We start from the raw sequence: 20886 nt of genomic DNA, 5'->3' as shown, positions 1-20886 counted from the left end.
TCCTAAGGAATAATTATAATTAATAAATTCCGTGTATTTACTTACTTGTATGGATTTAGAGTTTATTTTTAATTTATTTAATAAAAAAACTCATGTATTTTAAAAATTCATGCTTTAATCCAATTTTATTTTTATTTTTATTTTTCATTTCTATAAAATACCAATGGTTACTGTTATTATATAAAAAAAAATAAATAGAAAACCTTTGTGGTTTCTGGGTTTTACGAAATAAGTAATAGAATTTTTTTTTAATATGGTTTCTTAAATTAAAAAATTTGTTATCAAGTTATTAATAGTGTTAACTCACATGGGATAAAATTATCATTTTATTTAAAAATTAATTTATATGATATATATATATATATAACCAAAAGATTTTTAGTCTCGTGGTAATCGTGTCATTGCGAAAAACAAGATATTAGAGGTTTTGAATTTGAGTCTTACTAGTTTAACTTATTGTTCAAACATCCTATCAGACTTGTTGTTCAAACATCCTATCAGACGTGGGCACACAGGTTATTTTTCTCTTTTATAAAAAAAAATAAATTATCTAATGTGGATATTTACATTATGCTTTTTTAAATATTTTTTCGGCTTGTACTAGCCCACAAAATTTGCTATTGTACTACATGAAAATTATATTTGTTAATGTGTTATTATAAACCAATTTATGGAAGTTGTTTATTACTATTATTATTATTATAAATTAAATAAAAGAAGAACATTACAAATAGTATCTGTCACGTGATCATCACGTGCTATTAATTTTTTTTTAATTACTTTAAATACTAATTAGTTGAATACAAAACTAACTATTTTGAAACTTTTTTTTTCCTTAAATTTATGTTTTTATTTATATAATTTTCAGTTTATTAGAATAATAAAACTACAAAAGAAAGCTAATACTATGATAAGCTACTAGTTTTCTTCTTTCAACATCATGGATCATAACTTAAAAACCAAAACAAAAACAAAAATCTTTATTAAAAAAAAAAACTAATACACATTTAGTTCGAATCAATGTATTTATGAAATATTAGCAAAAGAACAAAAAATAAAAATAAAACAGTTTTCTTCCTGATCTAAATCAACACTTCAAATGAATTTGCATTCCAGACAAATTCAAGTTAATTCAGAAACAAGAATCCAAACAAATAAAGCCAGGAATCAGACAGTTTTCAACCCTTAATTTTGTGCTGCTTTTTTTTTTTGTTGGAACATATTAATATGAGAAATGATCACTATGGTATTAATTACATCAGTAGATTTTTGAAGAATAACAAACAAACAGAGAGATTATTAACTTTTGCTCATTTCTTCCCATACAGGTAATATACCTTGAGCTGCCAATCTCTTTTTAACCCAAAAAACTACATGTCCAGCAGTAATTCTCCTTTCATCAATCAAGAAAGGCTCAATTGTACTGGCTTCACTCCCATAAGAACTCAGAGCAAAACCTTTAGGCCCTGATCAAAACATTAAAGCAGTAGCAGTACTTTAAGTTTATGTTTGACTGTACAATCAAAAAAATATGTCAATAATTTTATTATATAGTTAGTGTAAATAATTATTATAGTAATTGTGATATATTTTATTCTTATAGAATGAGAGTTTGATTAACAAAATTAAAAAAAAAATTACGGAGGCCGACCGAAGACCGGGTGGACCGCCGGCATGTCACTGGAGACCGGTGGCCGGAACGGAAAGGAGAGAATTTTTATAATGAGAATATTCCACTCTTAGTGGAATATGTTTTTATGCCTAATACCTATATTATGTCATAATTTTATACTTTAAAATAACTACTAAAATGACATAAATCTCAGAAAATGTTAAATTATGGTGTATTGTAAGAATTATGTCATAATTTTGACCTATTCAAACGGGCACTAACTGTTAGCATTATTAGTATTACTCACAATTGAAATGAGAGAGAATTCATGGTATACCAGTGAGGACTCCATTTGGAAAGAAAGCCCAGAAGTTATAAGGAATATCATTCTTCAAGAAGCTGCCTTCCAACTGAAAACAAACATCAGTTGTTTGAATGTATAATTTTGGTGCAGTATTCTACTGAACACACAAGTACACAACAAACCTTGTTGTTTTCGAATGTGATCTCAATCTGAGAAAGGTCTTCTTGAGCTTCTAGAATGGCTTTAAGTGAAGGGATCACATCCTCGGCCATCATCTCTGGTAGAGCTTTCACCGGAGGTTTCTTGGGTTTCACTTGAGCAGTGGTAGCTTCCGCCGGAGAAGGTTCGGCTGCCTTCTTATCAGGAACTAATAGAAGTAAACAATTCAATAGATCAGATGAGAATATTGTAAACAGTAGTAACACAAGCTGTGAACTTGATTGGATACCAGTGACAGTTGAGGACTCTTGCACGGTTGAGCACATAACCGCACTGCTGCAAGAATGACCTTTGCTTGCTTCGTATTGCCGGACATTGATAGAAAAAGGTGGCATCAAACTTGGAGAATATCTTCTCAGCCTTGCAGGTCTAGCAAGCGGACCGCATATGTTGATCGAGTTTGAAGCCATAGTGAGTAAAGGTAGTAACTATTCTTTGGAAGCAGTGAGAACATAAAGGAAAGAGTGAGAGACCATTAGCTTTAAGTTTTCTGATTGTTTCAATGAAGGAGTTTTGGTTCAGGAGAGGTAGAAGAGAAGTTCATTTCGGCTTGGCTTTGAATGTGAAGATAAGAGAAGAGTGGTGGGAATGCAATGGCTCTTATTCATAGTAAAATGCCATCCACTAGTTCTCTGAATGGCCCTCCTCTTCCCTTACACTACTTGGATGCAATTGTCTCATTTGTGTGACTTCAGTCTGAATTCTACACCTATTCAAATTCATGTGATCCCTACAAGCACAGTAAACTGCAATTTATTTAATAAAAAAATACAAATGTACATACCAGTTTTAACCGAATTGTGCACAATGCACATTGCTAATTGACTGACAGTTTTGTCCAACATTAACTAGTTTTCAAATTACTATTAATATCCCTTCTTTATCAAAACTTCTCCCCTAAACAGTAAGAGATTTTATTTAGTACTTATATTAACTAAAAAACGAAAGCCTTAAATGAAAATATCCCTTCAGGCCTTCACCCCATCTACATCATCATCATCTGTCCCTATCAACATAACTCTAATGACATTAGTTCAACTATCCAAATCAAAGGGATGCTTGCCTTGCAAAAGACGTGAATCATGATTGATCCAAGTTGAATAACGAACCTATAATTCTCATTTATAGAGAACTTGTATAAGGAAAACAAAATAGTAGAATTAGGAGTGGAATAGAATAGAATAGAATACTCACAATATATCAAGAAGACAGAAGTTGAAGGCATAAACATGGTTTTCGAAGCAGAGGACAGCAGTGAGCTGATGTTCTTCATTATCATAGCGTGGCTCTTCATCACCTCCTTGTTCATATTCAGTTGCACAGATGGCCCCAAACAACCGTCTAAATCATAATGAAGAAAAGATCTATGTAAATTGTATTATGTGTCAATGTGTTTTTGTTCCATTTGATTCTGTGAGCAATGAATGCGCATGCATATCCTTCATCTGAGGAAGAAGCACTAATTGTAGCATCTCATATAGCTCCTTTGCTTGCGGATGAAACTGATCACCAGCATAAAACAAATGGCTTCTCATATTCACTTCAATCACACTATAACCAGGAACTTTCTTCACGTTCTTCTCTTTCATCAACTTTCTCACTCTACCAACATCAGTCCACAAGCCACAAGATGCATAGACATTTGCCAAGAGTACATAACTCCCAGAGCCCGATTGCTCAAGCTGAATCAACTGTTCACCAATGCCGCTAGCAATTTCGATTTTGTTGTGCACCCTGCATGCTCCGAGCAGTGCACCAAGCACCGCTTCATCACACTCACTTGGTGGCATTGTACTCACCACTGATTTTGCTTCCTCAATATACCCAAAACGGCCCAATAAGTCGACGAGACATGAGTAATGCTCAGCCTTTGGCTCTACTTTGTATGCGAGGCTCATTGAATTGAATATCCTCCTACCCTTCCCCACAAGACCAATGTGGCTGCAAGCTGATAACACCCCTACAAAGGTGATCCCATCCGGTTTCTCTCCTTGCCGTAACATCTGTGCAAAAACCTGCAGTGCATATTCACCACAGCCATGGTTAGAGTAAGCAAGTATCATCGATGTCCATGAGACAACATCCTTGATCACAAGTTCCTTGAAGACAAGATAAGCAGAGGCCAGATAACCACTTCTGGAATACATAGAAACCAGAGCATTTGTCAATGAAGTATCAGATTCAAAACCAAGTCTCAATGCTAATGCATGAATTTGCATGATCTCAGCAATACGCTCGCATGCAACTAAAACGCTAGTTAAAGTAGTTTCATTCCGCTTCACTGGAGACACAAGCATGAGCCGAAAAAGTTCCAATGCTTCCTCTTGGAACTCATTCTTCACACACCCATCAATCATAGCATTCCAACTCACAACATTCTTATCAGGCATCCTATCAAATACTTCCCGCGCCTCAGCCACAAATCCATTATCAACATATGCAGTAATCATCGCATTCCATGCCGCTGCATCCTTTTCCAGCATCTGATCAAAGAACCCTCGTGCTCTCTCTATCAGTCCATTTCGCGCAAGACCAGTGACCATAGTTGTCCAAGAAACCATATTTTTTTGAGGCATCAGCCAAAACAATTCAATCGCCTCACTTGCTCGATTACCATCTAAATACCCCAAAATCATCACATTCCAAGAGTAAATATTTCGATACGGCATTTCATCAAACAGCTCCCGTGCCTCTGCTAATCGACCATTATCTACATAAACCTTGACCATCGCCGTCCAAGAAACAACATTCTTCTCCGGCATCTGATCGAAAACACACCGAGCATCCGATATCAAACCATTCCGAGCATAACCTAAAAACATAGTAGTCCATGAAACAACATTTTTATCCGGCATTTGCTCAAAAAGCTTCCGGGCATCATCCACCCTCCCAACTCGACAATACCCAGACACCAAACTCGTCCAAGAATACACATTTCTAACAGGCATTTGATCAAACAATACCCGTGCATCATCAATCCTTCCAACCTTGGCATATCCATCAATCATAGCCGACTCAACAACAACAGTCCTCTCAGGCATTTCCTGAAAAAGCCTCTCCGCTTCAAAAACCTCACCTTCTTTTAGATAGATACTGATCATTGAACTATAAGTGACAACATCTCTGTGCGGCATTCTATCGAACAGTTGGCGTGCACTCACAACATCCCGAGACCGACCCAAGCTTGACAATCTTGAATTCCAACGCCGAACATCAAACAGCAGGACGGATGATGCATCACTGAGATGTATGCGACCTGTAGATTGATTTGAAGGGAAAGATTGGCAAGATGAAATCAATCGATGAAAAGGTTGGGATTTTCTCCAAAGAACCAGGGAACGTCCCAAAACAAAGATGTGCTTTTTTTTCACCATCCTTTAATTTTATTATAATGAGTTTTTGACTTGATTTCACAAGGATGAAGACGCACACATGCACATATACCCCTGGAAAATTTTAAATTATAAATGTATATATATTTAGGGACGTAGTCCCATGTGTTTATAAATAGCATATTAAAAATTAAAATATATAGTATTTTAAGTATAATTCCCGAATTGATCCAAATGCTCTTTGAAAAATGGTTATATTTAATCTTTTATAGGTCAATTATTGACAGTATTTTTCAAGAGCAAACAGACTAGATGGGGAGAGATTAAAAAGCAAAGAGACTAGATGTGAAGAGATTAAAAGTAGATAGACTAAATTGAGACATTTTTAAAAATAGAGAGATTAGTGAAGCACCTTTTTAAGTAGAGTGACAAAAAAAAGAGACTAATTCAGGTATTATATCAATATTTTAATCTGATCATAATACTCAACTCAATCAATCTCAATTGTTCAACCAATTTCTACTAACAAAGATATTATTAAAAAAATACGATAGAAAAGAGATGAAGAAGAGAAGGATATCCGAAGAATGAATGACAAGTTAAAAACGACCATATTTCGAGGGTCAAGGGCCTCTAGCCAAATATGTGATCATACTTCCAAGGTTACTCTAATGAACTCAATCCACTCATAGGAATCCAATCTCAAGGGTCTCTAGCCGAGTATGTGATCATACTTCCAGAGTTGCTATAATGAAATCAATCTACTTCGAGGAATCCAATATCAAGGGTCTCCGGCTGAGTACATGATAAAAGATTGCACCCTCTAGTGTAATAACTGAAGTGCACAAAAAAATTAAAACCGTATTTAATAAGGGTTGACAATTGGTCAGGTCGGGTGCGGATTTTACCATACCCATACCATACTCATACCCATACTCTGCTAGTATACCCGAATCTGAACCCGACAAGTTTTAAAAACCTCTACCCACACCCGCACCGACAGATAATCGGATACCCACGAGTATACCCCTGCCCCGCCCCCATATTAAAAAAATTAATAAAAAAATATATTTTTTTTATAAAAAATATCTTAAAAATAATTATGATTTTTTTATAAAATAAAATAAAATAATTATAAAATTACAAAACTAAATAAAAATAAAAAAACTCTAAATTATTAAGTTGTAGAACATATTAGTTAGTGTGTGTATATATATTATATAAATATTTTAGTAATTTTAATTTTGGGTCAGGTACGGTCAAATCAAGTTTTACCTGTCAAACTTAGGTCAGGGTAGGGACAACGCATTCATGAAGAAATGATCTTACATAAGCCCGGGGATTATTCTGGGAAACTTATTGCAATTACTAGTATATGCTTGAATAAAAGATTATTTCAGTTGCAATGCACTGCATCGAAAACGCCGATGATGATGAATTGATGATTATGTTGAGAGAGCTGCCATTCAAGAAGAACCTTAATCAATTGAATGTAACAATTCAATTGCCTCACTCGTTGATTACTTTGTAAAAGCCACAGAATCACATTCTAATGAATAAATATTTCAATGAAGCATTTCATCAAACAACTGCTGTGCGCCTGCTTGAAGACCATTCATATATTATCCACTCACATCATCTCTCAAGTTAACAAAGGATCATGCTTCTCCACAGTTCAATTTATAAAAATGGTTTTAAAACCCAAAAACAGTGCAAGATCAACACAATCAAATAACATGTTCCTGAACAAATTTCTTTCATTAAATAAAAGATATGCACAGTCAAGAATAGACCAATTACAATTCTTCATTGAATGATAAGAAAACAAACCATTAGTAATAATGGAATTCCAAAATCATAAGCAACAATGACTTCTTAATCATCAACATTGTTCTTCCTCTTCACAGCTTTATCAATTTATAACTGTTATAAACCACATTGGTACTTTGAAGTGTGCTTAAAATATAAAATGTATATAACTTGACTTTAATTTGTAACATGTATCAAATGGTATGAGTTATCATGAAACACTCAAGATAATAATAAGAATTCAAAAAACTTAGGGAAATCACAAAATTTCCAACAATGAGATAAAACTTTCAAGAGAAAATTTAAAAAAAAAAGGATTTTTATTTCTAAAAAACTCATCTTTAGGAATTTTTCTAAAGAAAACACAACCGAGGAAACAATGGCGGAAAGAAGAACAGAGAAATACACCACCAGATTTTCTCAAAAAATAAAAAAAAAGGTGGTAGAATTAAGGAGGATGCTGAGAGCTCAGTGGAAGGAGAAGTCGTTTGAATGGTTCAATCGGCTCACGGCGAGGAACGACGAAGCCATCCCCCGCCACTGCCTCAACCCCGTGATCAACACGTTCATCATCGCATCACATCCACAAATTAATCAAAACCAATCAAGATCTAAAACCAAGCACTCATCGATCAAAACAGAGGCATAAAAGCCAAAGAAAAGGAAATCAAAACATAGAAATCCAGGGAAAAAAATACATAGAAAAACGGACCATGAAGGAGGATTCAGTGTGTGTAACAACAAAGATTCAGATCAGCGACGCGAAGTCTCACTGAAATCCGCTAAGATCACGAAGATCAATCATCATCAGCCTCCCATAAAACAGATGAAATTAGGGTTAGGGTTCGAAGAACAATGGCAAAAAGCTAAAGAGAAAACTAGGGTTTAGAGTTGCGATAGAGCAGAGCGCTGGAGTTTGGCGGGGTTTATATAGTGAGTGACTGAGTGAACACTGTGGATTTAGGGTTTTCTAGTGCAATCTGAACCGTTGGATCTTCTCTTGTTTAATATATGTTATTTATTTAATATTAATTAATTATTGTCACTTAGTGAATTCTTATTAATTTTTGTCCATTATTAACTTCCATTACGATAGTAAATGTATGGTTTGGTATTTTATGATTATTACTTGAAGTTCTGTGAGAATTACATTTTATTTAGTTGAGAAAAATATTTTATAATATACATTGTTCATTGTTGAGTGAGAAATTGAGTATCTACATCATAATTAATAACCAAAACTAATTTAAACTTATTTAAATAATAACTCACAGGGCCACAACTTTGGGGAGTACAATTTAAAAATTTATAATTACTTTTAAAAAAAAAATCAATAATTGGAAAGTGAGTAAGAAGATTGCTCTTCAATTTCCTTAATTTTTTTAAAATTATAAATAGACATTTATACAAGAATTCTACAAGGCAGGGAATAGTTGAGAAATTCCCAAATTTCCCTTAAAACATTATTACAACTCTTTGTTCAAATTGTGTACCTCATCATCAACCAAAAGCATTGACAGAGTACAGTTTCCTCAGAACAGCACAAAACTGAATGAATGAATCCTCTTCTTCTTCTTCTTCTTCTTCTTCTTTTTCAACTTCTCATTAAAGAGAGTCTGGTTTCACAATTCCATGGAGCTTCCAACCACCAAGACCAGCAGTGCTGAAGGCCTGCATAAAAATGCACACAAAGTCATTGTGTGTTGTTTGATTCTTCAATTTGAGTTCTTCTTCACTGTTACTATTAAATTATATTGGCTTAGATAATGCTCAAATTGTCAATACAATGAATGATAAGCAAATGATGGTGTATGTATATGCTTCAACTATATGAAGAAGAAACACTCAATGAAATCAAGTACCAAAGATGAGACTAGTTGAAAGTGTGATTATATAATTATAGATTTTGCATTTGCATGTACATGAGTGCAGATTGATAGAGAATGAATCTTATTTATGCCAAGACTTGCCGTTGTAACCAATCATTAAATCCTTCATTTTCATTATTTAATGTAAATCCTCCTCCCATGACTATAAACAAACAAACTAACTAACCTCTTCCCATGATTTACCAGCAGCTTCAAGCAAAGCAGCATTACATGTCTTGAGCTCTACAGAAGCACCAGAAAACATGGAAGCAGCTTCTTCCCAACCTCTGTTGTGGCCCATGCACCTGCCCGGGAAAACTCAAACTTTTCAGATTTGATACAAGACAGTAGAATTTAGAAAGAACTATTGCCGGAAAAGTGAATGTTAGTATGCAACAAAAGCAACAGTTTTCAGTATGTCTGACTCACATCACAGTAAGGCTCTCATCCCTTGAATACTCACAGATGGCACTTTGGAGGTGCTCTGCAGTCTGGCCATCCATTGCTGCAACAGAGTAGAAACTTGGGATAAAATACACCTCTGCTTCTGAAAAGCCAATTGCAGTCTCTTGCAAGATCTGAAGGGTTTCTTTTGTTCTTGTGGCATCACTGCATCAGGAAAAGCAGCATAAGTGAGGCCCAAACAAGCTCTTATGTAGCAAAGAGAAAGATGGAAATCAGCAAAAAATGATCATTGACAACATAGCAACGCATTGCAATGGGTCTTGATAATTATTGAAATACATGGCAATGACCTTTCATGAACTTCAGCAAGCTTGTACTATTCCCCAGAGGCATAGTGCAACAGGAGATGGTTATCTGAGTCATCATTTCGAAGACGGAAATGGAATAAATTAACCAAATGATTGTACATGATGACATGATTCATAAATATCACAAAAAAAAGACAAACTTGATTATGAGAATGTGGTCTATGCCAGAAAGCTAAGCTGCAAATAAGCTTTGTCAAAAACTCCTCCAGACCCACTCCAAAAGGGGCAATAACAGTATAAGCAAATTAGTGCTTTATTATGCAGGTCACACGTAAAAATTGGTTTCCAAATCCTAGGTTATATCTTCTAGCAGTTCCTACCATATATCCTCTTCATGTTTGCACTCAAATTGACAACTCACTGACTGCAAAAACAGTTCCACACTTCCACTTCATTTGAAGTTCCTCACACAGCATCCATATATATATATATATATATATAGAACTATCAAACCATCTAGTACTCATTGGATATCAAAAACTAATTAAGCTAATTCCCACGCAATCCTACTACTTAAAAATAATGCTGATGTCCTTGAAGTGTAGAGAATTAAAGGATAAGGACTACTCTTTTAACAATTTTATAAGCCCATCTACATATTGGAATCCTACTACTTAAAAATAATGCCAATGTCCTTGAAGCCTAGAGAATTAAAAGATAAGGATTACTCTATTTAACATTTTATAAGCCCATCTACACATTGGTCCACCTCATTCAAAGCTCAAGTCAATAACCATTGACCATAGAAGGATGCAACAAACATCAAAGATTAGTAGATTACCACACTTAAATGTTTGTTCTTTGACCAATAATTCTACAACAAAACCACCCATAACAACTCACATAATGAATGTTTTCAAAAAACATTCAGTTTGACACTATAGGAATACTAGTAAACAACAACAACAACAACAACAACAACATTCAAATGTTAACAAGATCTCTTATATATCACAGCAAGCATTTGAAGAAAATCCAATAGATAGAGTTCATGGGCATGAAAAAATCTGTGAAGCAAATCCCAACCTGGAAAGAATAACTTCTGGAATCCAACCCATCTGCTCAAGTTTATGAGCAACACTCATAGCATCCCTCCTTCCAGGTTTACTCAATGGCCGCTCATGATCTACATACATAAATGGAAAACCAGTAACGAAAAGCAAACGCATCAACAATCTATACTGATTCTCCCCTGTCTACGAGACAAGAATTTCTCTAACAACGAAAGAGAAGAAGCAACGGAGAGCTGTACCCTTGACACGAGAGCCTACGAAGGTGCTCTCCGCGTGGCGGAGGAGAATAAGGCGGCGACGGAGCAGCGGCAAGGAAACGCTGGAGGGTTCGTCGGAGGCCTCAGTGCCGGCGGTGGCGACGGATGTCGACCGGGCGGGTAAGCGATTGCTAGGGTTAGGGTTTGTTGGAGATTTGGGGAAAGAGAAGGTGGCGGTGGCGGTGGCGGTGGCGGGCTTAGAGCAGCAGCAGCCCAGCACAGTGAGTCTCATCTCTACTTGGATTGAAGACAAAATCAAAAATATTAACATAAATAAATAATATAAATATAATATGAAATTTTAAAATTAAAAAAAAAAGTTCTTTTTAAAAATATATATATATATATATATAATATCAATACCAACGAGTCCTTGTGTAAGGTATTCATTTCCAGGAAGACTAAACTCAAACCGAAATCGAACCTTTAAACCCACAAAATGATAACACATGTATTTATTGAGTTTACTCTACACCTGTGTGCACGTTCTTATATATATATATATATATATATATACATAATATCAATGATGATTTAGTCTATTGATATCAGGGTTAGTATCATTGAAAAGACTAATTCAAATCCCAACTCCAGCAAATGAATAGTGTTATAGAAATTAAACTTCTCTTGTGTGTCATCTCAACATATGATTTATATATATATATATATAAATAAATAAAATAATGATTTTAAATAATTAATAATAATTATTTTATTTTATTTTTTTTGACAAAATTGACAAGTAGTAAAATAAATACAAATGTGACCCTAAATATGAATTGTAATGACTTCTCAATCACAACCATGGGTAGTTACCGTTTTTATAATTTTATGATATATGATAAATTTTTGTTTTTTATTAAAAATATATATTTTAATTTATTTAGAATGGTGTCTCATAGCTGTCCAGGAGTTTTTAAAGCATCAATGCTTTATACAAATTAGTAAACTCTTCATAATTGGGGAAAATATAATTTAAATTTAATATTATTGAAATTTTTTGTTTTTATTTTGAATTCACACAAGGCTGGACGCAAAGACAAATATATTTTTTTATTAATATAGCAAAAATTTTATTTTAATTTTATGTTTTAAATTTGTCCAGAAAATATGTGAAAGCTTTTATTTATTTATATTAACTAGAAGGATAATCATATTTAAGTAAAGAAGATAAGGTTCATAACGGATTCGGGTTCTCAGGAGTATCCGGAACCCGACATAAGATCAGATAACGGGTCGGGTTTAGCGAGATTCGGAGCTCCACTAAAACCCTCAAACCCGGCAGCAGCGCAGCAGCTCTCTGGTTCTCAAAGAAAAGCTCTCGTTTTTGGAACTCCAATCCTCGCACTTGAAGAACAAGAGGTTCATCTCCGACTATTTTTTTCTTAATAATTTCGTACTCTCAGATCCATAACTGCTTCCAATTTTCCATTTTTTTGTCTCAAAGATGTTTTTTTTTTTAATCATTGATTTGTTGATGCTTCAGTTGGTGGATAATCAAGTGAGGAGATGGTTCTGATTTGATTCTTTGATCTGAATTTGTTTTTATGTATTCATCTTTTACATTAAGCACATTTCTGTTCTTGTTTGTTTGCATTTACTGTAAAAGATCAGATTTTTATTTTCATAAAGTTTTTTTTTTCCATTAAAGGAGGATCAAAATTCTATTTTTATGTAAAAATTCTCGTGTAATTTGTTGTTGGGTGCTGTTATATGCAATGTTTTCATCTTTTCTTTTCTTTTCTTTTTTTCAATGAATCAACTGGAGGAAAGCTTTCTCCAGTATATGTTTGCATAAATAGAATACTGAGAATTTGTTCTGTTGAAAATCTTAGCAGGATCTTGTCTTGTAAGTTCAATGGCTTGTTTTCGAGGCTTTAGAATATCATTGGGGCTCCAAGTCAAAGAACTAAATGCATGGAAGCAGACCAAGCAAGGCTACTGCTCTAGGGCATTCAGAATGGATCAGCAGTTGGTTGAATGTAGGGAGATTAGAAAACCATTTTTGATGAATTCAATGCTTGTAAGAATGTTTAGTTCCGAAGTATCGGTTTCAGAGCAAATGAATCTTATCAAGCAGCTGAGGGAGAGAACCAGTGCTCCGATAAAGGATGTCAAATCATCTCTCGTTGCCTGTAAATGGGATATTGGCAAGTTATCTTATTTAGCATGCTTAATTAAAATTTTCGTTAGTTTCTTTGCTTTATACTTGTATCATGTTATTGCAGAGGCTGCTCAGAAGGACTTGAGGAAGAGAGGAGTGGTGCTTGCTTCAAAGAAATCTTCAAGGACTGCTGAAGAGGGTTTGCTTGCAATTGCTCAAACTGAGAAGAAGGCTGCTGTTATTGAGCTTAACTGTGAGACTGACTTTGTTGCAAGAAATGATGTATTTCAATACCTGGTCAGTAATGTTTCTTAATCTTAAGGTGTTTTCCTTCCTTATCAAATGGGTATTCAGTACCTCCAGTTCTTGTATGACTAAATCAACTGTTATGTTTGTATTATCTTTTCTTCATATGTTCTCTTTTCGGGTTTAATTACCACAGGCTTCATCCTTGGCAAGACTAGCTTTTGTCATCTGAAGCCCCCACCCAGCAGATTCAAGGATTATTTCCTTTTGGTCCCAGAGTATTTTGAGGTATGGGCTATTAGAATACTTTTGTGTTTTAAAATGTCTTATCTGTCATAATGTCGCCTTGTAGACCCTTGCGAACAGGTATTTATGTTATCGGGCGTCCATAAACGTTGGTTTTTTTTCCCTTCACCATAAATATCCACCATTGGATGATAAAAGCTAGCTGATCATAATTATTTTCCCTTCTTTCTTGCTTCCAATTGTGGAAGGTTGTAGAAAATTTTCTAAATGTTTCCTTCACATGTAAGTGTCTGTTTAAACATTTCTCTTCATTTGACTGTATAAATCTCATAGGTTAACATCATAACCTAATATGTCTTGTGCTTGATATGATTATCTTTGTGGTAAATTTAATGATATTGTTGCAGAACATGGAGATTAGTTTAGATCACCCAAAACTTAGTAGGGAAACAACAGTGCAAGGTGCAATCACTGAAGTTGCTGCAATGGTTGGAGAGAACGTAAAGTTGAGAAGAGGTTTTGCATTGTCCACATCTTCATCTTCACATGGTGTTATATCCACTTATCTCCATACATGTCCAAAACCAGGTACTGCAAATTCTTACACTTTCCGCATTTTTACCCAGATGGAAATACAAATGTTTTATACACGTCCTGCTGAGATTGGAAATACAAAAATACAACTCTATGTCGAACTATAGGTTTTTGTATTTCCAATCTGTAATAAGTTCATATATGTCTAGAACTAGGTACTGCATCAAACATTTTTGTATTTCTAATGATTCACTTACAATTTGTTAATGTTATTATTATTATTATTATTTCAATTCAAAAGAGCTGAAACTTCCTCGCACTTTGATTAGTAGTTGAAAGATTCATGATAAATAAGTGTTTAATTTTATCTGTAGTTATTTATTTCTGATGAATGTGATGGTTTTATCATATTCTATGTCATGTCAATTTGGTTCATACAAAATGCTAGGTCCTCTGTCTTTCAAGTGATATGTGGTTTTACAGCTTTTGAAAGTTCTCCAGAAAATTTATAGGTGTAAAACAATGAAATCTCTCGTGTCATGATTTTATCAGGCTTGGGTCGTATCGCTGGAATACTAACTTTAGAAGCGAAAGACAACAATGCTTCAGTGGATGCTCTTCAGCGAGTTGGTTCATCATTGGCAATGCATATAGTGGCAGCAAAGCCATTATTTTTGACAAAGGAAAATGTTTCTTCCGCAGCATTGGAGAGTGAGCGTGACATACTGAAAACTCAGGTATTTAGAGAAAAGATTACTTTACCAACTTAGGAATTGCTAGATCTAGCAGGTGTTAACCAGTCAGATAACACATGGTTTTAAGTCTTGGTTAAAGGACATCTAACAAGTAGATAAAAGTTTTCTCATTTGATTTGGGCTGTAAGTGGAAAATAAGGATTTTCTTGTGATATTAGGATATACTTGATATATACGTTGTTTCCATTTCTCTTAAATGATTAAAGTAAGGGGAAATTATTGTAAAGTATCATGTGGTTTGTCTCTTTCTCAGTTCGGTACATGTGGTTTGATTATTAACAATTTACTATTATGTGGTTTTAACCGTTTGCAAAAAAGATGCCAAAACTCTTAACCCTGTTAATCTTTGTTGACGTGGCATTTAAAAACACATGAATTTTCTTTTTTGCCCTTAAGGCTTAAATCCATATTAAAAAAACTACACTCAATAAGGGCAAAAAGATAAATTCATTTGTTTTTAAACCGGGTTAAGAGTTTTGACATCTTTTTACAAATGGTAAAAATTACAATGTACTAAAGTGTTAAGAATCAAACCACAGTTACCGAATTGAGAAAGAGGCAAACCATACGGTACTTTCAGAATAATTCCCCCTTAAAGTAATCATGAGACTATACATTGGAAGTTTTTTCTAGTTTAATATTGTGTTCTACAGTATTTTGTTTTAATTATCCAGGGTAGTCGGTTGATCAGCTTCGAGATCTTTTCATTTGCTATCTTGCATTTCAGGCAGAAAGTTCAGGAAAATCTCAAATTGCCATTGAGAAGATGGTAGAGGGTCGCTTAAGGAAGTATTTCGAAGAAGTGGTGTTATTGGAACAAAAGTTTGTTATGAATGATAGTGTCAACATAAAGGTAAACAAAAAACTCTGCATTTGAAGTAAACATGCAATTTATTTTTCCTCATTTAATTATTTCTGCAACTCTTCCATATCCATAATACTGATCAAGCTTACGATGAATACTTTGATCGTCTTCAGTTAGTGTTAAAGGATTTGTCCAAAGAAGTCGGCACAGAGGTAGTGATCGGCAATTTTCTAAGAATGGAAGTAGGAGAGGGAATCCAGAGGTAAACATTATTACAATACGAAAGTTCTATCGCTATTCCAGTTAAATATTCATCGGTGCCCCGATCTCTTTGCATCATGTTTTAAAGATTACGACTTTCTTTTGCAGGATTGAAGCCGAAGAATCTGATAGTGTAGCTCAGGCCACATAAGTAACAACAAAAATTTCAGAAATCTTAGACAACCCGGAGTCGATTATTTATCATTCATGTATGATGAGATTTTGTTATACTAATTATATATATGTTCATTTGAATAAATTAAACAAACTCAAGTTCTCTATCACACTTGAGCTTTGCTGAGTTTACAGAACTGCAATCATGTAAGGATTTTTTTTTTTTGTTTTACATATTTGCCCTCAGAAAATGCAAGAATTACAAAATGAAAGAAGACAAATGGAGTTGACTAGAGAGTCATGCATGGGACCAAAAAAGCCACCACAAATCAATCCAAATTCTTCACAATGACTAGCTCACAAATGACTCTTCTTCCTTCCAATTTCCTCCTTTCTTTTATTTATTCTCTATCTAATTTATATTATATATAACTCTTGCCTTATTCTCATCCTCATATGTGCACAAAATTAGATAGACATGAATTATTACTACTACTTCTTCTTCTTTGTCTTTGGATTGCAAGCATGTCTCTTGTTGGTTGTAGCTTCATCATCTTCTTCTTCTAATATCTTCATATCAGGTTACATATGGCTCCTTTCCTTCTTTTTATTTATGTTTTTTAATTTTATATATATATATATATATATATATATATATATATATATATATATATATATATATATATATATATATATATATTTGTTGTTGCTCTTTATAGGTTATTTTTGGAATTATTATTGGTATTATTATTTTATTATTTTATTTTAATTTTTATTTTGTATATATAGGAGATGTTCTCAAGGATCAGCGATACGCTGGTCGGAATCTCCTTCAGACAAAACGTAGTAAGTCTTTTGTTTGTTTATTTATTTGTTGATTTATTTATTTATTTTAATAAATTTTTCTTGACAAATGGTAACTTGCTATTTCTCATTCAACTCTATTTTTACACCAGAGTAATTCTCTTAATTTCTGTCTTTAATTAAAAAAATTATTTTTGATATACATATATATATTGTGTTGTATGAATGGATGGGTTTTTTTTTTCCAAAAGGCTCCTATAAAATCTTAAAATAATCAGGAACGCCTTTAAGCAACACAATAGTAGTACAACGGAATTATATCACCTAGTTCTAGAATCAGGTATTTCTTGTTTTTAATCTATTCAAATCTGACATGTGTCCACAAATCATAATTAAAAAAATAATAATATCATATATGACACGTGTCAGAATATAAAAAATTAGAACTAAGAATACTTTGGTTCCAGAATGAGGCGAGATGTGCAACTGGGTCCTCATTTAATAACGGTATATATCCTAAAAAATTGTGAAATTAGATATATATATATATATACATATATCAAGAGTATATATATATATATATACTCTTGAGCAAATAGAATATATCAAAATCTGCATGAATGCCCTCAATGCTCAATATATTAGGATAATTTGATCAATTCACTTGAAATTAATAATTATTTTAATATTTTATTTTTAATTTAAAAAATGTACATATCCCCGTAATAAAAAAAGTCACATAACACAAAGAATGTTTTAACTAGAATGTCCGCTGAGTTTTGAGTTCGCGAACTACACAATTTTGACGAGCAAGTGCAAAGGCCCGGACTACCCGAAGAAGCAGTGTTGCTCGGCATTGGGAGATTTCGCCTGCCCATACGCCAAGTACATCAACGACATCTCCTCTGAATGCTCGTCGGACATGTTTAGCTACATCGATCAGCACTCTGGGTACCCACGGGGTCTCTTTTCTAGCGAGTGCCGCAGAAGACATACCCTGCCCCGGTGATTCTCCCACCTCCTCTCCTGCTGCTGATGCCAGTGCTGCCATTGCTGATGATATTGCTCTCTTGTTCATTCTCCCAAACTCTCATCTTTGTTTTCACTTTTCTCTCTATTCATTTTTGTCACAATTGATCAATGATACATAAATTTTAATTTAAGTACTTCTTTCCCTCTTTTTTTTATTTGTTTCATTTTAATTTATTTTAATTTTTTTAAGTATCTATTTTAAAAATTAATAAAATATTAAATATTTTTTTTCTAAATTTACTCTTTATGTTTAATTTATTTATATAAATTTTAATAAATCATGTTCAACTATATTTTTTTATTAAATATATAAAAAAATTAAATCATATTTAACTACTTCTACACTTTCTAAGAATTTTTTTTCGCTTTTTTAATATTATTTATAAAAAAAACAAAATTTTTACATAAAGGTGATTTTGGCAGCCAACGATTATTTGGTCTATTGACATCGGGTCCCTTGCATAGAGTGTTCACCTCGAGTGTCGAGCGTGAGCTCCCCGAGTTCGATCTCCATCTTGCACAAGGTGAGGGTACGGTTCGGTGGTGAGTGCGGCTCCCCCACGTGTTCATCTCTGGGTTCCGGCGCTTGTCGCCTTAAAAAAAAAGGTGATTTTGGCAAGGTAATACAATTTTATATATAATTTATATTATCAAATAATTTTAATCAATTATTTTTAACCTATGTGAATTAATTAAAATAAATAAGTAAAAAGGACAAGAGAGAGTAATGTTTTTTCGGGTCATGTTTATATATGTTCATTTTTAATTAATTCACATGAATTAAAAAATTTAATTAAAATTAGTTGATAACCTCAAATTTATAAAAAATATCAATTTTTTTAAATTTACGGTAATTAAAAATTCATTAATAGTTCATTAGTTTCTCCTTTTACTTTAATTATTATTTTCTTTTCCCTATCTCAAAATAGTGTTTTACGTTTCTCAAAAAATATTTCCTTCTTCCTTAAGTATTAGAAAGTGCAAAGGGTAACTTGGAAAAAAAATTAATGTTTCACAAATATTCAATGTGGATAAATAAAAGTAAACCAAAAAAAAAAAAAACAAGAAGTGGACATGTAAATTGGACCAGATGGAGTACTCATTCAAAATTAAATATTTTGAAAAATTAATTTTTTATTTTTATTTGATTTATCAATTTTCTATAATGCCGAGGTACTTCAATCTTTATAAAGAGATAGTTTTTTTTTTTTCAATCTGACCACTGGTATCTTAGAGTTCAATGGGATTTTCTGCATGTAAAAAGATTAAACTAATTTTTTTAGTGGTTTTTTTATACATAAATATTAGAACTCAAAATCACTTATTTATATAGTCAAACTTCTAGCCATTTGCATTTCTAGGTCAAAATTTAAAACATATTATTTAAAATTAATAGTATATATCATCGGTATTCCCTCATAAATGATTTATTTTATATATATTATATATATTTGGTTAGAAAAATGAAGCTTTGGTGTGGAGTAAATATTATTAAGTTTATAGTAAAAAATACTAAAGGAAATAACAGTGATTTTTTTACAAATTATGACTTAAAAACAAATAAAAATAATTTAGAGATATTTTATAATGTTAAATTAAATCTCTTAAAAAAAATAAACAAGTAAATTTTTTTAATTTTATAAAACATGGACAAACGAGAGAAATGTACAAAATTAGTATTTCAATGTTTGTATCCTCACCGAAGTGATTTTTATGGTTTGATTTTGAATTTTTTTTAAATGAACACTGAACACTCTAAATAATAAACTCAATACCAATAGGTGAAGACGTCATTGCATAAATAGGTATATTAGTAAATTTTTTTTTATTTTTTAAAAGAATAATCTTGATTTAAAAGGGATAATCATTCTTGGTGGGTCATGTAAACTGCACACAACTCTGAAAAATAATTGAATGATTTTTTGGATGACTCCAATTCTGACTGAGTCCTTCTCTCTTGTCTCTATCCGTACAAAAGAGCCTTTGGTTTTATCATTCCATATAATAATAATAATGATGATGATGATGATGATTATTATTATTATTATTATTATTTATAGGGATTTTAGCTTGCATACCATGTAAAAATAGGAAATTAGTTGTATGCATGTGTACACTAAAAATCAACTAAAAAAATTTTTAAAAAATTATTCTCTACACTTGTCTTTTATCTTTATCAATTTCATTAAAAAAGGAAAGCAAAAATCAATCTATGTTTTTATAAAATTTGCAAATCAATTTTTAACAATAAAAATATATAAGTAGAATTTTTTATAAAATTATGTAAATAAATATGACTTTTAATGAGAGTAACTTAATAATTATCTACTTTTACAAGATATACCGGCATTTTTCTCTTATTTATCATGATGTTATATATATATTTCAAAATGGAGAAAATTGGAGTCTTTTGATAACAACATCAAAACTCAAATGAATTAATAATTCATCATAATAAAAGGTATTGATATTGATAAGAGATGAAGATAAGTAGCTTTCATTAGGTGGATGGGTCCAAGAGCCCTTTTTTTTAAAAAAAAAAATAAAATTATATTTATAAATATTTGGCTATTTTCCACCATTAAATCCATTTGTCTTGCACCTTCCCACATTTCTTAATAATATATTCACAAAGATATTTCTCACATCATTACTAAATGCCCCTTTAAATCTATCTATATATAAATTATAAAAAATATTTTAAAAAATTGAATCACTTATTTTCACAAGCTACAACCCAATACAAAGTAAATACAGAGTATAAACAACATAGTTATGAGAGCGGGATCAGACAGTGC

The 20886-nt window shown here is 32.6% G+C and overlaps 5 protein-coding genes and 2 non-coding genes across 8 annotated transcripts; 2 read left to right on the top strand and 5 right to left on the bottom strand.

Annotated features, from left to right (window-relative positions):
• Positions 1-1299: 1299 nt before the first annotated feature.
• Positions 1300-2545, bottom strand: LOC120279120. The gene is made up of 4 exons (XM_039285987.1): positions 2365-2545; positions 2099-2283; positions 1950-2022; positions 1300-1466 (listed from the first exon to the last, which is right to left on the bottom strand). The coding sequence occupies exons 1-4, from the start codon at positions 2543-2545 to the stop codon at positions 1300-1302; spliced, it is 606 nt and encodes a 201-aa protein (XP_039141921.1).
• Positions 2541-5566, bottom strand: LOC120279380 (pentatricopeptide repeat-containing protein At2g35030, mitochondrial-like). 2 transcript variants are annotated; one of them, XM_039286311.1, is made up of 2 exons: positions 3330-5566; positions 2541-2881 (listed from the first exon to the last, which is right to left on the bottom strand). In XM_039286311.1, exon 1 carries the CDS (start codon positions 5507-5509, stop codon positions 3521-3523), a length of 1989 nt encoding a protein of 662 aa, XP_039142245.1. In that variant the 5' UTR covers positions 5510-5566; the 3' UTR covers positions 2541-2881; positions 3330-3520. The 2 variants fall into 2 exon arrangements, with proteins under 2 accessions (XP_039142245.1, XP_039142246.1); XM_039286312.1 differs by having other exon boundaries at positions 2541-2865.
• A 2173-nt stretch (positions 5567-7739) lies between these two features.
• Positions 7740-7855, bottom strand: LOC120279877. Its single transcript, XR_005542178.1, has one exon. It is a non-coding gene; the product is annotated as a small nucleolar RNA Z152/R70/R12 (small nucleolar RNA).
• A 141-nt stretch (positions 7856-7996) lies between these two features.
• Positions 7997-8090, bottom strand: LOC120279875. Its single transcript, XR_005542176.1, has one exon. It is a non-coding gene; the product is annotated as a small nucleolar RNA R11/Z151 (small nucleolar RNA).
• A 543-nt stretch (positions 8091-8633) lies between these two features.
• LOC120278882 (uncharacterized protein At3g52155, chloroplastic) lies at positions 8634-11424 on the bottom strand. The gene is made up of 5 exons (XM_039285632.1): positions 11170-11424; positions 10944-11043; positions 9574-9753; positions 9332-9449; positions 8634-8947 (listed from the first exon to the last, which is right to left on the bottom strand). The coding sequence occupies exons 1-5, from the start codon at positions 11417-11419 to the stop codon at positions 8882-8884; spliced, it is 714 nt and encodes a 237-aa protein (XP_039141566.1). The 5' UTR covers positions 11420-11424; the 3' UTR covers positions 8634-8881.
• Positions 11425-12458: 1034 nt separating this feature from the next.
• On the top strand, positions 12459-16493 carry LOC120279450 (elongation factor Ts, mitochondrial-like). The gene is given in 10 exon segments (XM_039286383.1): positions 12459-12549; positions 13026-13337; positions 13416-13588; positions 13734-13757; positions 13759-13815; positions 14191-14371; positions 14870-15054; positions 15800-15925; positions 16051-16139; positions 16247-16493. Coding segments are annotated over 9 exon segments (1170 nt in total). The 5' UTR covers positions 12459-12549; positions 13026-13045; the 3' UTR covers positions 16290-16493.
• A 71-nt stretch (positions 16494-16564) lies between these two features.
• On the top strand, positions 16565-18224 carry LOC120279449 (GPI-anchored protein LLG1-like). The gene is made up of 3 exons (XM_039286382.1): positions 16565-16833; positions 17042-17098; positions 17821-18224. Exons 1-3 carry the CDS (start codon positions 16731-16733, stop codon positions 18063-18065), a joined length of 405 nt encoding a protein of 134 aa, XP_039142316.1. The 5' UTR covers positions 16565-16730; the 3' UTR covers positions 18066-18224.
• Positions 18225-20886: the final 2662 nt, after the last annotated feature.

Source organism: Dioscorea cayenensis, chromosome 16, assembly GCF_009730915.1.
Source record: "Dioscorea cayenensis subsp. rotundata cultivar TDr96_F1 chromosome 16, TDr96_F1_v2_PseudoChromosome.rev07_lg8_w22 25.fasta, whole genome shotgun sequence".
Classification (NCBI taxonomy): domain Eukaryota; kingdom Viridiplantae; phylum Streptophyta; class Magnoliopsida; order Dioscoreales; family Dioscoreaceae; genus Dioscorea; species Dioscorea cayenensis.
Note: the sequence above shows the minus strand (reverse complement) of the source record. Positions and strands in the feature narration are given on the sequence as shown.

Excerpts from the sequence above, each read along its gene's own strand:
- LOC120279120 (XM_039285987.1), bottom strand. The coding sequence starts at position 2,545 with ATGGCTTCAAACTCGATCAACATATGCGGTCCGCTTGCTAGACCTGCA. Across the intron at positions 2,284-2,364 it reads AGAGTCCTCAACTGTCACTG|TTCCTGATAAGAAGGCAGCC; the intron begins GTATCCAATCAA and ends TACTTCTATTAG. Across the intron at positions 2,023-2,098 it reads TCACATTCGAAAACAACAAG|TTGGAAGGCAGCTTCTTGAA; the intron begins GTTTGTTGTGTA and ends GTTTGTTTTCAG.
- LOC120279380 (XM_039286311.1), bottom strand. The coding sequence starts at position 5,509 with ATGGTGAAAAAAAAGCACATCTTTGTTTTGGGACGTTCCCTGGTTCTT.
- LOC120278882 (XM_039285632.1), bottom strand. The coding sequence starts at position 11,419 with ATGAGACTCACTGTGCTGGGCTGCTGCTGCTCTAAGCCCGCCACCGCC. Across the intron at positions 9,754-10,943 it reads CCAGAAGTTATTCTTTCCAG|TGATGCCACAAGAACAAAAG; the intron begins GTTGGGATTTGC and ends TTCCTGATGCAG. Across the intron at positions 9,450-9,573 it reads GATGAGAGCCTTACTGTGAT|GTGCATGGGCCACAACAGAG; the intron begins GTGAGTCAGACA and ends TTTCCCGGGCAG.
- LOC120279449 (XM_039286382.1), top strand. The coding sequence starts at position 16,731 with ATGAATTATTACTACTACTTCTTCTTCTTTGTCTTTGGATTGCAAGCA. Across the intron at positions 16,834-17,041 it reads TTCTAATATCTTCATATCAG|GAGATGTTCTCAAGGATCAG; the intron begins GTTACATATGGC and ends TTGTATATATAG. Across the intron at positions 17,099-17,820 it reads TCTCCTTCAGACAAAACGTA|AATGTCCGCTGAGTTTTGAG; the intron begins GTAAGTCTTTTG and ends TGTTTTAACTAG.